The following is a 12644-nucleotide window of genomic DNA, read 5'->3' as shown; positions in this document are numbered from 1 at the left end:
GAAATTCAAAGGACCATTAGAGGCTACTGTGAACAATATATGCCAATAAATTGGAAAACCCAGAAGAAATGGATAAATAGGGCTGGGTGTGATGGCTCACACATGTAATCACAGCACTTTGGGAGGCCAAGGTGGGTGGATCACTTGAGGCCAGGAGTTCGAGATCAGCCTGGCCAACATGGCGAAACCCTGTCTCTACTAAAAATACAAAAATTATCCAAGTGTGGTGGCACATGCCTGAAATCCCAGCTGCTCGGGAGGCTGAGGTGTGAAAATCATTTGAACCTGGGAGGCAGAGTTTGCAGTGAGTCAGGATTGCACCGCTGCACTTCATCCTGGGCAACAGACTTTGACTCTGTCTCAAAAAAAGAAAAAAAATGGATAAATTCCTAGATGCATGCAACCTACCAATATGGTTTGGATTTGTGTCCCCACCCAAATCTCATCAAATTATAATAATCCCCAATGTTGGAGGAGGGGCCGGTGGGAGGTAATTAAATCACGGGGGTGGAGTTCCCCCTTGCTGTTCTCTTGGTAGTGAGTGAGTCCTCATGAGATCTGGTTGTTTAAAAGTGTGTAGCACCTCCCCCTTCTCTCTTTTCCTCCTGCTCCTGCCACGTAAGACAAAGCTGCTTCCCCTTTGCCTTCTGCCATGATTGTAAGTGTCCGGAAGCCTCCCCAGCCATGCTTCCTGTACAGCCTGCAGAACCATGGGTCAATTAAACTGTTTTTCTTTATAAATTACCCAGTCTCAGGTAGTTCATTATAGCAATGTGAGAATGGACTAATACACCTACCAAGATTGAGCCATGAAGAAATTCAAAACCTGAAGAGATGAAAAAACAAGTAACAAGATCAAAGCTGTAATAGAAAGTCTCTCAGCAAGGAAAAGCCTGGGACTGGGTGGCTTTGCTGCTGACTTTTACCAAACGTTTAAAGAATAACTAATACCAATTTTACTCAACCAATTCCAAAAAATAGAGGAGGGGGGAATACTTCCCATCTCATTCTCTAAGGCCAGCATTACCCTGATACCAAAATCAGACAAAGACACATCAAAAAATAAAAACTACAAGCCAGTATCCCCGATGAACATTAATGCAAAAATCCTCAACAAAATACTAGCAAACTGAATTCAACAACGCATTAAAAAGATTATTCATCATGACCAAGTGGAATGTATCCCAAGAAATGCAGGGATGGTTCAACATACACAAATCACTCTGTGTGAAGGGGAAAAACTATATGATCATTTCAATTGATACTGAAAAAGCATTTGATAAAATTTAACCTCCCCTTATGATAAAACCCCTCAATAAACTGGGTATAGAGGGAACGTATCTCAATACAATAAAAGTCATGTATAACAGACCCACAATGAGTATCATACTGAATGGAGAAAAGCTGAATGCCTTTCCTCTAAGATTTGGAACATGACAAGGATGCCCACTTTTACCACTGTTGTTCAACATAGTACTGGAAGTCCTAGCTACAGCAGATGAAAGAAAGAAAGAGCATCCAAAGTGGAAAGGAAGAAGTCAAATTATTCTTCTTTGCAGATGATGTAGGCTTATATTTTGAAAAACCTGAAGACTCCACCAAAATATTCAAACTGATAAACACCGTTAGTAAAGTTGCAGGATACAAAATCAACATACAAAAATAAGTAGCATTTCTATATGTGAACAGTAAGCATTCTGAAAAATAAATCAAGAAAGTAATGTCATTTACAATAGCTACAAATACATTAAAATACATAGGAATTAACCAAAGAAGTGAAAGATCTCTTAAAATGAAAGAAATTGGGAGGCTGAGACAGGAGAATCGCTTGAATTCAAGAGATGGAGGTTGCAGTGAGCCAGGATTGTGCCACTGCACTCCAGCCTAGGCAACAAAAGCGAACATATGTAACTAACCTGCACATTGTGCACATGTACCCTAAAACTTAAAGTATAATAATAATAAAATAAAATAAAAAAGGAAGGAAGGAAGGAATTGAAGAGGACAGAAACAAATGGAAAGATATTCCATGTTGATGGATTGGGAGAATAAATATTCTTGAAATGTCAATACTACCCAAAGCAGTCTACAGATTCAATGCAGTCTCTATCAAAATACCAGTGCCATTCTTCACAGAGATAGAAAAAGCAATCCTAAAATTTTGACAGAACCACAAAAGACCCAGAATAACCAAAGCTATCCAGCTATCCTGAACAAAAAGAACTCAAGGAATCATATTGTGTGACTTCTAATTATACTACAAAGCTATAGTAACCAAAACAGCATGGTACTGGCATAAAAACAAATACCAGTGGAACAGAATAGAGAACCCAGAATCAAATCTACCTATCTGCAGTGAACTCATTTTTGACAAAGTTGTCAAGAACATACATTGGAGAAAGGACAATCTCTTCAATAAATGGTGCTGGAGAAACTGGATATATTCATATGCAGAAGAATTAAGACCCCTATCTCTTGCCATATACAAAAATCAAATCAAAATGGATTAAAGACTTAAATCTAAGACCTCAAACTATGAAACTACTAAAAGAAAACACTGGGAAACTCTCTAAGACATAGGACTAGGCAAAGATTGAGTAATACCCTGCAAGCACAGGCAACCAAAGCAAAAATGGACAAGTGGGATCACATCAAGTTAAAAAGTTTCTGCACAGCAAAGGAAATAATCAACGAAGTGAAGCAACAACCCACAGAATGGGAGACAATATTTGCAAAATATCCATCTGACAGAGGATTAATAATGAGAATATATAAGGAGCTCAAACAACTCTATAGGAAATTTTTTTTTTTTTTTTTTTTTTTTTTTAGTATTTATTGATCATTCTTGGGTGTTTTCTCGGAGAGGGGGATGTGGCAGGGTCATAGGATAATAGTGGAGAGAAGGTCAGCAGATAAACACGTGAACAAAGGTCTCTGGTTTTCCTAGGCAGTGGTCCCTGCGGCCTTCCACAGTGTTTGTATCCCTGGGTACTTGAGATTAGGGAGTGGTGATGACTCTTAACGAGCATGCTGCCTTCAGGCATCTGTTTAACAAAGCACATCTTGCACCGTCCTTAATCCATTTAACCCTGAGTTGACAGAGCACATGTTTCAAAGAGCACAGGGTTGGGGGTAAGGTTATAGATTAACAGCATCCCAAGGCAGAAGAATTTTTCTTATTACAGAACAAAATAGAGTCTCCTATGTCTACTTCTTTCTACACAGACACAGTAACAATCTGATCTCTCTTTTCCCCACATTTCCCCCTTTTCTTTTCGACAAAACCACCATCGTCATCATGGCCCGTTCTCGATGGTCGCTGTCTCTTCGGAGCTGTTGGGTACACCTCCCAGACGGGGCGGCCGGGCAAAGGCGCTCCTCACTTCCCAGATGGGGTGGCCGGGCAGAGGCTCTCCTCACATCCCAGATGATGGGCGGCCGGGCAGAGGCGCTCCTCACCTCCCAGACTGGGCGGCCGGGCAGAGGTGCTCCTCACTTCCCAGATGGGGCAGCCGGGCAGAGGTGCTCCTCACTTCCCAGACGATGGGCGGCCAGGCAGAGGGGCTCCTCACCTCCCAGATGGGGCGGCCGGGCAGAGGTGCTCCTCACTTCCCAGACGGGGTGGCCGGGCAGAGGCGCTCCTCACTTCCTAGACGGGGCGGCCGGGCAGAGGCGCTCCTCACCTCCCAGACAATGGGCGGCCGGGCAGAGGTACTCCTCACATCTCAGGTGATGGGCAGCCGGGCAGAGGTGCTCCTCACTTCCCAGATGGGGCGGCTGCCGGGCAGAGGTGCTCCTCACTTCCCAGATGGGGCGGCTGCCGGACAGAGGTGCTCCTCACTTCTCAGACGGGGCGGCCGGGCAGAGGTGCTCCTCAGTTCCCAGATGGGGCGGCCGGGCAGAGGCACTCCTCACCTACCAGACGGGGTGGCGGCCTGGCAGAGGCACTCCTCACATCCCAGAGGGGGTGGCCGGGCAGAGGCGCTCCCCACTTCCCAGACAGGGCGGCCAGGCAGAGGGGCTCCTCACATCCCAGACGATGGGCGGCCAGGCAGAGACACTCCTCACTTCCTAGACGGGGTGGCGGCTGGGCAGAGGCTGTAATCTTAGCACTTTTGGAGGCCAAGGCAGGTGGCTGGGAGGTGGAGGTTGTAGCGAGCCGAGATCACGCCACTGCACTCCAGCCTGGGCAACATTGAGCATTGAGTGAGCGAGACTCCGTCTGCAATCCCAGCACCTCAGGAGGCCGAGGCGGGCAGATCACTCGAGGTCAAGAGCTGGAGACCAGCCCGGTCAACAGGGCGAAACCCTGTCTCCACCAAAAATACAAAAACCAGTCAGGCGTGGCGGCGTGTGCCTGCAATCCCAGGCACTCGGCAGGCCAAGGCAGGAGAATCACGGGAGCCCGAGGCAGGGAGGTTGCAGCGAGCTGAGATCACGGCAGTATCGGCAACAGAGGGAGACCAGAGAGATGGAGGGGGGAGGGGAAGGGAGAGGTGGAAAAAAATTAATAATTCGATTTAAAAATGGGGAAAAGATCTGAATAGACATTTCTCAAAAAAAGACATATAAATAGCAGACAGGGCAACATGCAATGGCTCACACCTGTAATCCCAGCACTGTAGGAGGCCAAGGTGGGCAGATCGCTTGAGCCCAGGAGTTAGAGACCAGCCTGGGCAACATGGTGAAACCCCATCTCTACAAAAAGTACAAAACTCTAGCGGGGCATGGTGGCATATGTCTGTAGGAGGCTGAGATGGGAGGATCTCTTGAGCCAGGGAGGCAGAGGCTGCAGTGAGCTGAGATTGTGCCACTGCACTCTAGCCTGGGTGAGACTCTGTCTCAAAAAATAATGATAAAAATAAGTGGTAGACAGGCATATGGAAAGGTACTCAACATCATTAATCATCAGAGAAATGCAAATCAAAACTACAGTAAGATATTATATCATCCTAGTTCAGGTGGCTTTTATCCAAAAGATAGGCAGTAACACAGATGCTGGTGAGGATGTGGAGAAAAGGGAGCCCTTGTATACTGTTGCTGGGAATGTAAATTAGTACAACCACTATGGAAAACAGTTTGGCAGTTCCTCAACAAACTAAAAATAGAACTGCCTTATGATTCAGCAATCTCACTGCTAGGTATACACCCAAAAGAAAGGAAATCAATATATCAAAGAGATATCTGCACTCTCATGTTGATTGCAGCACTATTCACAATAGCCAAGATTTAGAAGCAACCTAAGTGTCCATCAACAGATGAACGGATAGAGAAAATGTGGTATATATACACAATGGAGTATTATTCAGCCATGAAAAAGAATGAGATCCTGTCATTTACAACAACATAGATAAAACTGGAGGTCATTATGTTAAGTGAAATAAACTAGGCACAGAAAGACAAATTTCACATGTTCTCACTTATTTGTGAGAGTTAAAAAATTAAAACAAATTGAACTCATGGAGATAAAATGTAGAAGGTTGTTTACCAGAGTCTGGGAAGGGTAGTCAGATGTGGGGGGAGCCAGGATGGCTAATGGGTACAAAAAATATAGTTAGATAGAATGAATAAGATCTATATTCAATGACACAATAAGGTGACCACGTCAGCAATAGTTTATTATACATTTAAAAATAACAAAACCAGCCAGGCACGGTGGCTCACGCCTGTAATCCCAGCACTTTGGGAGGCCAAGGTGGGCAAATGACGAGGTCAGGAGATCGAGACCATCCTGGCTAACATGGTGAAACCCTGTCTCTACTAAAAATACAAAAAATTAGCCAGGCGTGGTGGCGGGTGCCTGTAGTCCCAGCTACTCGAGAGGCTGAGGCAGGAGTATGGCGTGAACCTGGGAGGCGGAGGTTGCAGTGAGCCAAGATCGTGCCTGGGAGACAAAGCCAGACTCCGTCTCAAGAAAAAAAAAAAAAAAACCCCACATGATTATCTCAATAGATGCAGAAAAGGCCTTCAACAAAATTCAGCAGCCCTTCATGCTAAAAACTCTCAATAAACTAGGCATTGTTGGAACATATCTCAAAATAATAAGAGTTATTTATGACAGACTCACAGCCAATATTATACTGAATGGGCAAAAACTGGAAGCATTCCCTTTGAAAACCAGCACAAGATAAGGATGCTCTCTCTCACCATTTGTATTCAACATAGTATTGGAAGTTCTGGCTAAGGCAATCAGGCAAGAGAAAGAAATAAAGGGTATTCAATTAGGAAAAGAGTAAGTCAAATTGTGTCTTTTTGCAGATGACATGATTGTATATTTAGAAAACCCCATTGTCTCAGCCCAAAATCTCCTTAAGCTGATAAGCAACTTCAGCAAAGTCTCAGGATACAAAATTAATGTGCAAAAATCACAGGCATTCCAGCAGTAATAGAGAGCCAAATCATGAGTGAACTCCCATTCACAATTACTACAAAGTGAATAAAATACCTAGGAATCCAACTTACAAGGGATGTGAAGGGCTCAACGAAATAAAAGAGGATGCAAACAAATGGCCATACTGCCCAAGGTAATTTATGGATTCAATGCTGTCCCCATCAAGCTACCACTGAATTTTGCACAGAATTGGAAAAAACTACTTTAAAGTTCATATGGAACCGAAAAAGAGCCCGCATAGCGAAGACAATCCTAAGCAAAAAGAACAAAGCTGGAGACATCGTGCTACCTGACTTCAAACTATACTACAAGGCTACAGTAACCAAAACAGCATGGCACTGGTACCAAAACAGATACATAGACCAGTGGAACAGAACAAATGCCTCAGAAATAACACCACACACCTACAACCATCTGATCTTTGATAAACCTGACAAAAACAAGAAATGGGGAAAGGATTCAGTTTAATAAATGGTGCTGGGAAAACTGGCTAGCTATATGTAGAAAGCTTAAATTGGATCCCTTCCTTACACTTTATACAAAAATTAACTCAAGATGGATTAAAGACTTAAATGTAAGTCCTAACACCATAAAAACCCTAGAAGAAAACCTAGGCAATACCATTCAGGACATAGGCATGGGCAGAGACTTCATGACTAAAACACCAAAAGCAATGGCAACAAAAACCAAAATAGACAAATAGGATCTAATTAAACTAAAGAGCTTCTGCACAGCAAAAGAAACTGTCATCAGAGTGAACAGGCACCCTACTGAATGGGAGAAAATCTTTGCAATCTACCCATCTGACAAAGGGCTAGTATCCAGAATCTACAAATAACTTAAACAAATTTACAAGAAAAAAACAAACAACGCCATCAAAAAGTGGGCAAAGGATATGAACAGACACTTCTCAAAAGAAGACATTTATGCAGCCAACAGACATATGAAAAAATGCTCATCATCACTGGTCATCAGAGAAATGCAAATCAAAACCACAATGAGATACTATGTCACAACAGAATGGCGATCATTAAAAAGGAAACAACAGATGCTGGAGAGGATGTGGAGAAATAGGAACACTTTTACACTGTTGGTGGGAGTGTAAATTAGTTCAACCATTGTGGAAGGCAGTGTGGCAACTCCTCAAGGATCTAGAACTAGAAATACCATTTGACCCAGCAATCCCATTACTGGGTATATACCCAAAGGATTATAAATCATTCTGCTATAAAGACACATGCACACATATGTTTATTGCGGCACTATTCACAATAGCAAAGACTTGGAGCCAACCCAAATGTCCATCAATGATAGACTGGATTAAGAAAATATAGCACATATACACCATGGAATACTATGCAGCCATAAAAAGGGGTGAGTTCATGTCCTTTGCAGGGACATTGATGAAGCTGGAAACCAATATTCTAAGCAAACTATCACAAGGACAGAAAACCAAACACTGCATGTTCTCACTCATAGATGGGAGTTGAACAATGAGAACACATGGACACAGGGTAGGGAACATCGCGCACTGGGACCTGTCAGGGGGTGGGGGGCTAGGGGAAGGATAGCATTGGGAGAAATACCTAACGTAAATGATGAGTTGATGGGTGCAGCAAACCAGCATGGCACATGTATACCTGTGTAACAAACCTGCATGTTGTGCCCATGTACCCTAAAACTGAAAGTATAATAAAAATAAAAAAGTATAATTGGATTTTTTGTAATACAAAGTAAGGATAAATGCTTGAGGTGGTGGATACCCCATTTACCTTGATATGATTATTACACATTGTAGTCCTGTATCAAAATATCTTATGTACCCCATAAATATAAATACCTACTATATACCCACAGAGATTAAAAGTTAAAACTTTTTGAAAAAAAGGAGAGCGCGGGACACAGACAGGCACAGGGAGAAGATCACATGAAGATACCAGAAGAAGGTGGCCAACTACAAGCCGACAATAATTACCGTCAGAAGAAATCAAACCTGTCAACACTCGATCTTGGACTTCTACAAAGTCACTTTTGCCAAATGAAGTAACATTCACAGGTTTTGGGAATTAGGACATGAACATATCTTTTGAGAGGCTACCATTCAGCCCACTACAGCTGTTCGTAAAAAGAAGCAAGCTTCCTGATGGAAGTAAACGTTACCTTCCCAAGAAAATAAATAAATAAACAAGACAAAAAACACCCATTCCAATGTATAGGAAATACTGGAAACAGAATACTACAAGGATGTAATAAAAATCACATCTTTGTCATTTCTTCCCAGACTGCAGGAAACTCTACAGAACAAAAACCCAGTTTCTTCAACAATTAAATTGCAAGAGGGAGGAAAGGAGAGATAGATGAAGAAACTAGTATATGAAAAGAAAGCTAAACAGCATCGTGCAGTTACACTGTGGGGGCTGTATTTGTATCCTGATTTGAAAAACTTTTTTGTAAAAAAAAGAAACAATCAGGGAAATTTGAGAACTTGTTGCTTTGTAAGTACTTACTGTAAATTGTAATATGGATATATTTTCTTAAAAGAGTCCTTATCTTTTAGATGTCATACTGAAATATTTATAAGCTAAATGATAGGTCTGGAACTTGTTTCAATATAATTAGGGGTGGAAGAGGTAGGTGGGCTTAAAGATGAAAGAATATTGGCCATAAGGGGATGTTTTGGAAACTGGGTGATGAAGACATGAGGATACATTCTATTGTTGTCTTTACATATGTATTTGAAATTTTCCATAACAAAGAGTTTAAAATTTTAAAAGGTTGAAACCTCCTCCTCAAGAGGAACAAAACAAAAAGGTTAATAGTTTTGAGGACAAGTTTGGCAACTAGAGAGGTGATCCTCTTAGCTTTTCTGCATGGTGATTAGAGAGGCTCTGAGGGCTGTGTAATGAGCTTTCACAGCTATTCTAGCTTAAAACTGGAATCCAAGAAGAGAACAAAGTACATTTCTCTTTGAGAATATGTTTATTCAGCCAGCCTTCCCAGACCATATTCTGACAACTCCTCACCTCATCTCACCCCATCATCAGCCTGGATTAAATATCACCTTGTTCTCTTCTCGTACCCTTTACACACTCCGTGGTGTATTTTAATTATGTAGTCTGTTTGGTTCGCCCAGTTTCCAGATTATAAATTCTTTGCAGATACTAACCTTGTTTGTTTGTCTTATTCATCTATATATCCCCCTTATCCCTGTGTTTCATGTTGGACCTGGTAAACTCTCTCAAGAAATGGTTGGTGGAGTGAGGGGGAGGGAAGCAGTAGAGACATGGGATTGCACTGGTAAACAAAATGCAATATACACCTACTACTTTTTGCGTCTCCTCAATTATCCCTTTTCCCAGGACTACTAAAGTAGAGGTACAGAGTTACTTTGAACTTTTTTTTTCTTCTGCCCATCTTCTAGCAGAGGTGCTAATGGGCTATAATATACTGTAAATGAAAGACAAGTAAGGGGTAAGCGATATGGTAGCAAAATAGAAAGTGGGGTTTTTTGCCCCATCAGATGCCGATTTCCACTCTTTCCCAAGGTATGTAAATGCAATGAATTCTTTTCAGATGGCTGCCTTTCTGTGCTATTTGTTATGCTGCCTTATCAGAATTCTCCTTTTATAGAAATTCCAGGCCGGGCGCGGTAGCTCACGCCTGTAATCCCAGCACTTTAGGAGGCCGAGGCCGGTGGATCACGAGGTCAGGAGATCGAGACCATCCTGGCTAACAGGGTGAAACCCCATCTTTACTAAAAAAAATACAAAAAAATTAGCTGGGCGCAGTGGCGGGCGCCTGTAGTCCCAGCTACTCGGGAAGCTGAGGCAGGAGAATGGCATGAACCCGGGAGGCGGAGCTTGCAGTGAGCCCAGCTTGCACCACTGTACTCCAGCCCAGGCGACAGAGCGAGACTAGTCTCAAAAAATAAATAAATAAATAAATAAATTCCTTTCTAGCCTGTCTTCTTGGTATGCTGTAAGATGGTAATTAGAGTGTAACCTCCTCAAGAAGGTGCTGAGAAATACTCTACAAACACTATTTGGTGCTGTGGATGGGATTATCTGGCAGTTTCCTAGTGGATGGCAATGGCCATGAAGCAGACTTTAAGAGGCCCATACAATTTTAGAGCTGGGAGAGATGGCAAAGACCAATGTGCTTCCTTATCTGCACACTATTCTGTGTTACACAGAATAGCTTTTTGTGTAAAAACTATCTTCTTGCTTTCTTAAGGTATTATATATTGTCCAGTCCCCAAATCTGATCTAGTTTCTGAACTATCACTTTCCAAATTTATTTTTGAGAAAATAGGACAGATAAATAATAACCATTGTCTAAAATGAAAAATAAAATGCGTAACATCATTTCTTTTTTACCACAGTGTTGGATGATTTCTCATTTGTATAGAAAATAGCAGAATAAATCTTAAACTTTATAATGTAATTGGACATTTTAACCTCATTAAAGACCTGAAGATATTTTATTTTCTCTTTAGGTGGTCCGGGACTACAATCTTCAGCTGTTTTTGCAAGAAAACGCTGTATTTCACAAACCCCAGCCCTTCCAGTTCCAGCCTTGTGACAGTGATACTGTAAGGGAATTACAGATTTTCATTTCATGTGTTGTTCAGTTGTGTTTGTGCTTAAGTAACAGTTACCCTTGGCATAGACAGACAGAAAAAGCTGAGTATATCTCATCAATTTTATAACAAAACTGTGAGGACACAGAATAATTATGACTTTTTTTTTCTGAATTGTGGCCAAGAAACTCAGTGTCTTCATGCTAACAACCTTCTACCAAATGAGGTTAAGTTATAAGACAAGTTACTGAAACCTGAAAACAACTGAGGGAAGAAGAAAAATATTCAATACATTTACTCAAATGTAAATTATATTTTCCCTGAAATTTTTTATGTTGTACCCCTCCACAGAAATCAGTGGTTAAATTTTAACCAGAGTAGGCCGGGCGCTGTGGCTCACGCTTGTAATCTCAGCACTTTGGGAGGCAGAGGCAGGTGGATGACCTGAGGTCAGGAGTTCAAGACCAGCCTGGCCAACATGACAAAACCCTGTCTCTACTAAAAATACAAAAATTAGCTGGGCTTGGTCGTGGGCCCCTGTAATCCCAGCTACTCAGGAGGCTAAAGCAGGAGAATCACTTGAACCTGGGAGGCAGAGGTTACAGTGAGCCGAGATCACACCACTGCACTTCAGCCTGGGTGACAGAGTGAGATTCTGTCTCAAAAAAAAAAAAAAAAAAAAAAAACCCAGAATAGAATTAATAAATGGAATAATGAACATGTGTATGAAATATTTTGGTTGGTCTTATAAAAGATTATAGGCCTTTTATAATTCCTTTCAGATTTCTTAGAATATTAAAGCACTTACATAAACCTCAAATTAGCAATTTTTTTTAATACCTCTACCCCTCTGCCATTTTTTTTATGGTAGCAGAATACACATAACACAAAAATTACCATTTTTAACCATAAAGTGTGAGATTGATTCACTGTCACTTACTACATTTCCAGTGCTGTGCACTGTCATCACTTGGTAGTTCCACAACATTTCATCACTTTAAAAAGAAATCCTGACCCCATTAAGCAGTCACTCTCCCTATACTCCTCACCTCAGCCCCTGACATCATTAATCTGCTTTCTGTCTGTAGATTCCAACTGGCAATTTTTGTTTTTATTTTTACTTATTTATTATTATTATTATTTTATTTTTGAGACAGGGTCTCACTCTGTCACTGGGGCTGGAGGGCAGTAGCGTGATCTCAGCTCACTACAGCCCCCTCTCCTGGGCTCAAGTGATCCTCCCACATCAGCCTCCCGATTAGCTGGGGCCACAGGCACGCACCACTGTGCCTGGCTATTTTCTTTGTATTTTCAATAGAGATGGGGGAGTCTCACCATGTTGCCCAGGCTGGTCTCGAACTCCTGAGTTCAAGCCACCTGCCCACTTTAGTCTCCCAAAGTGCTGGCATTACGGACGTGAGCCACGATGTCCGGCCCCAACTGGCAATTGTTTAAAAGCATACAGTAATCATCCTTGAGTTTATGGGAAATGTTTGCCATTATTTAAATTTTTAAAAAAGAACAAAAATGCTAATTTGGTAACATAAAAATTGAAATTTAACTTCTGCAAAATGAGAAGGCACGCATTGGCATTATTAGCACATTCTGTCAATGTAGGCAAGCCAAAAGGAAAATCAAATTATATTCATAAAGTATTTTGATAAATTTAGAACC

The 12644-nt window shown here is 41.7% G+C and overlaps 1 protein-coding gene across 29 annotated transcripts in view; it reads left to right on the top strand.

Annotated features, from left to right (window-relative positions):
- FCHSD2 (FCH and double SH3 domains 2) overlaps positions 1–12644 on the top strand; it is a 302934-nt gene that overhangs the window by 226194 nt on the left and 64096 nt on the right. For 25 of the 29 annotated variants that reach the window (XM_016921547.3, XM_063783178.1, XM_054661497.2 and 22 more), the window contains one exon: positions 10887–10982. The exons of the other annotated variants lie outside the window; for them this stretch is intronic. In XM_016921547.3, coding sequence (XP_016777036.1) covers positions 10887–10982 — 96 coding nt within the window. The remainder of the gene's footprint in view (positions 1–10886; positions 10983–12644) is intronic. 29 annotated transcript variants of the gene reach the window in all.

Source organism: Pan troglodytes, chromosome 9 (assembly GCF_028858775.2).
Source record: "Pan troglodytes isolate AG18354 chromosome 9, NHGRI_mPanTro3-v2.0_pri, whole genome shotgun sequence".
Taxonomy (NCBI): domain Eukaryota; kingdom Metazoa; phylum Chordata; class Mammalia; order Primates; family Hominidae; genus Pan; species Pan troglodytes.
The sequence above is the reverse complement of the archived record's forward strand: the minus strand, read 5'-3'. Positions and strand labels throughout refer to the sequence as shown.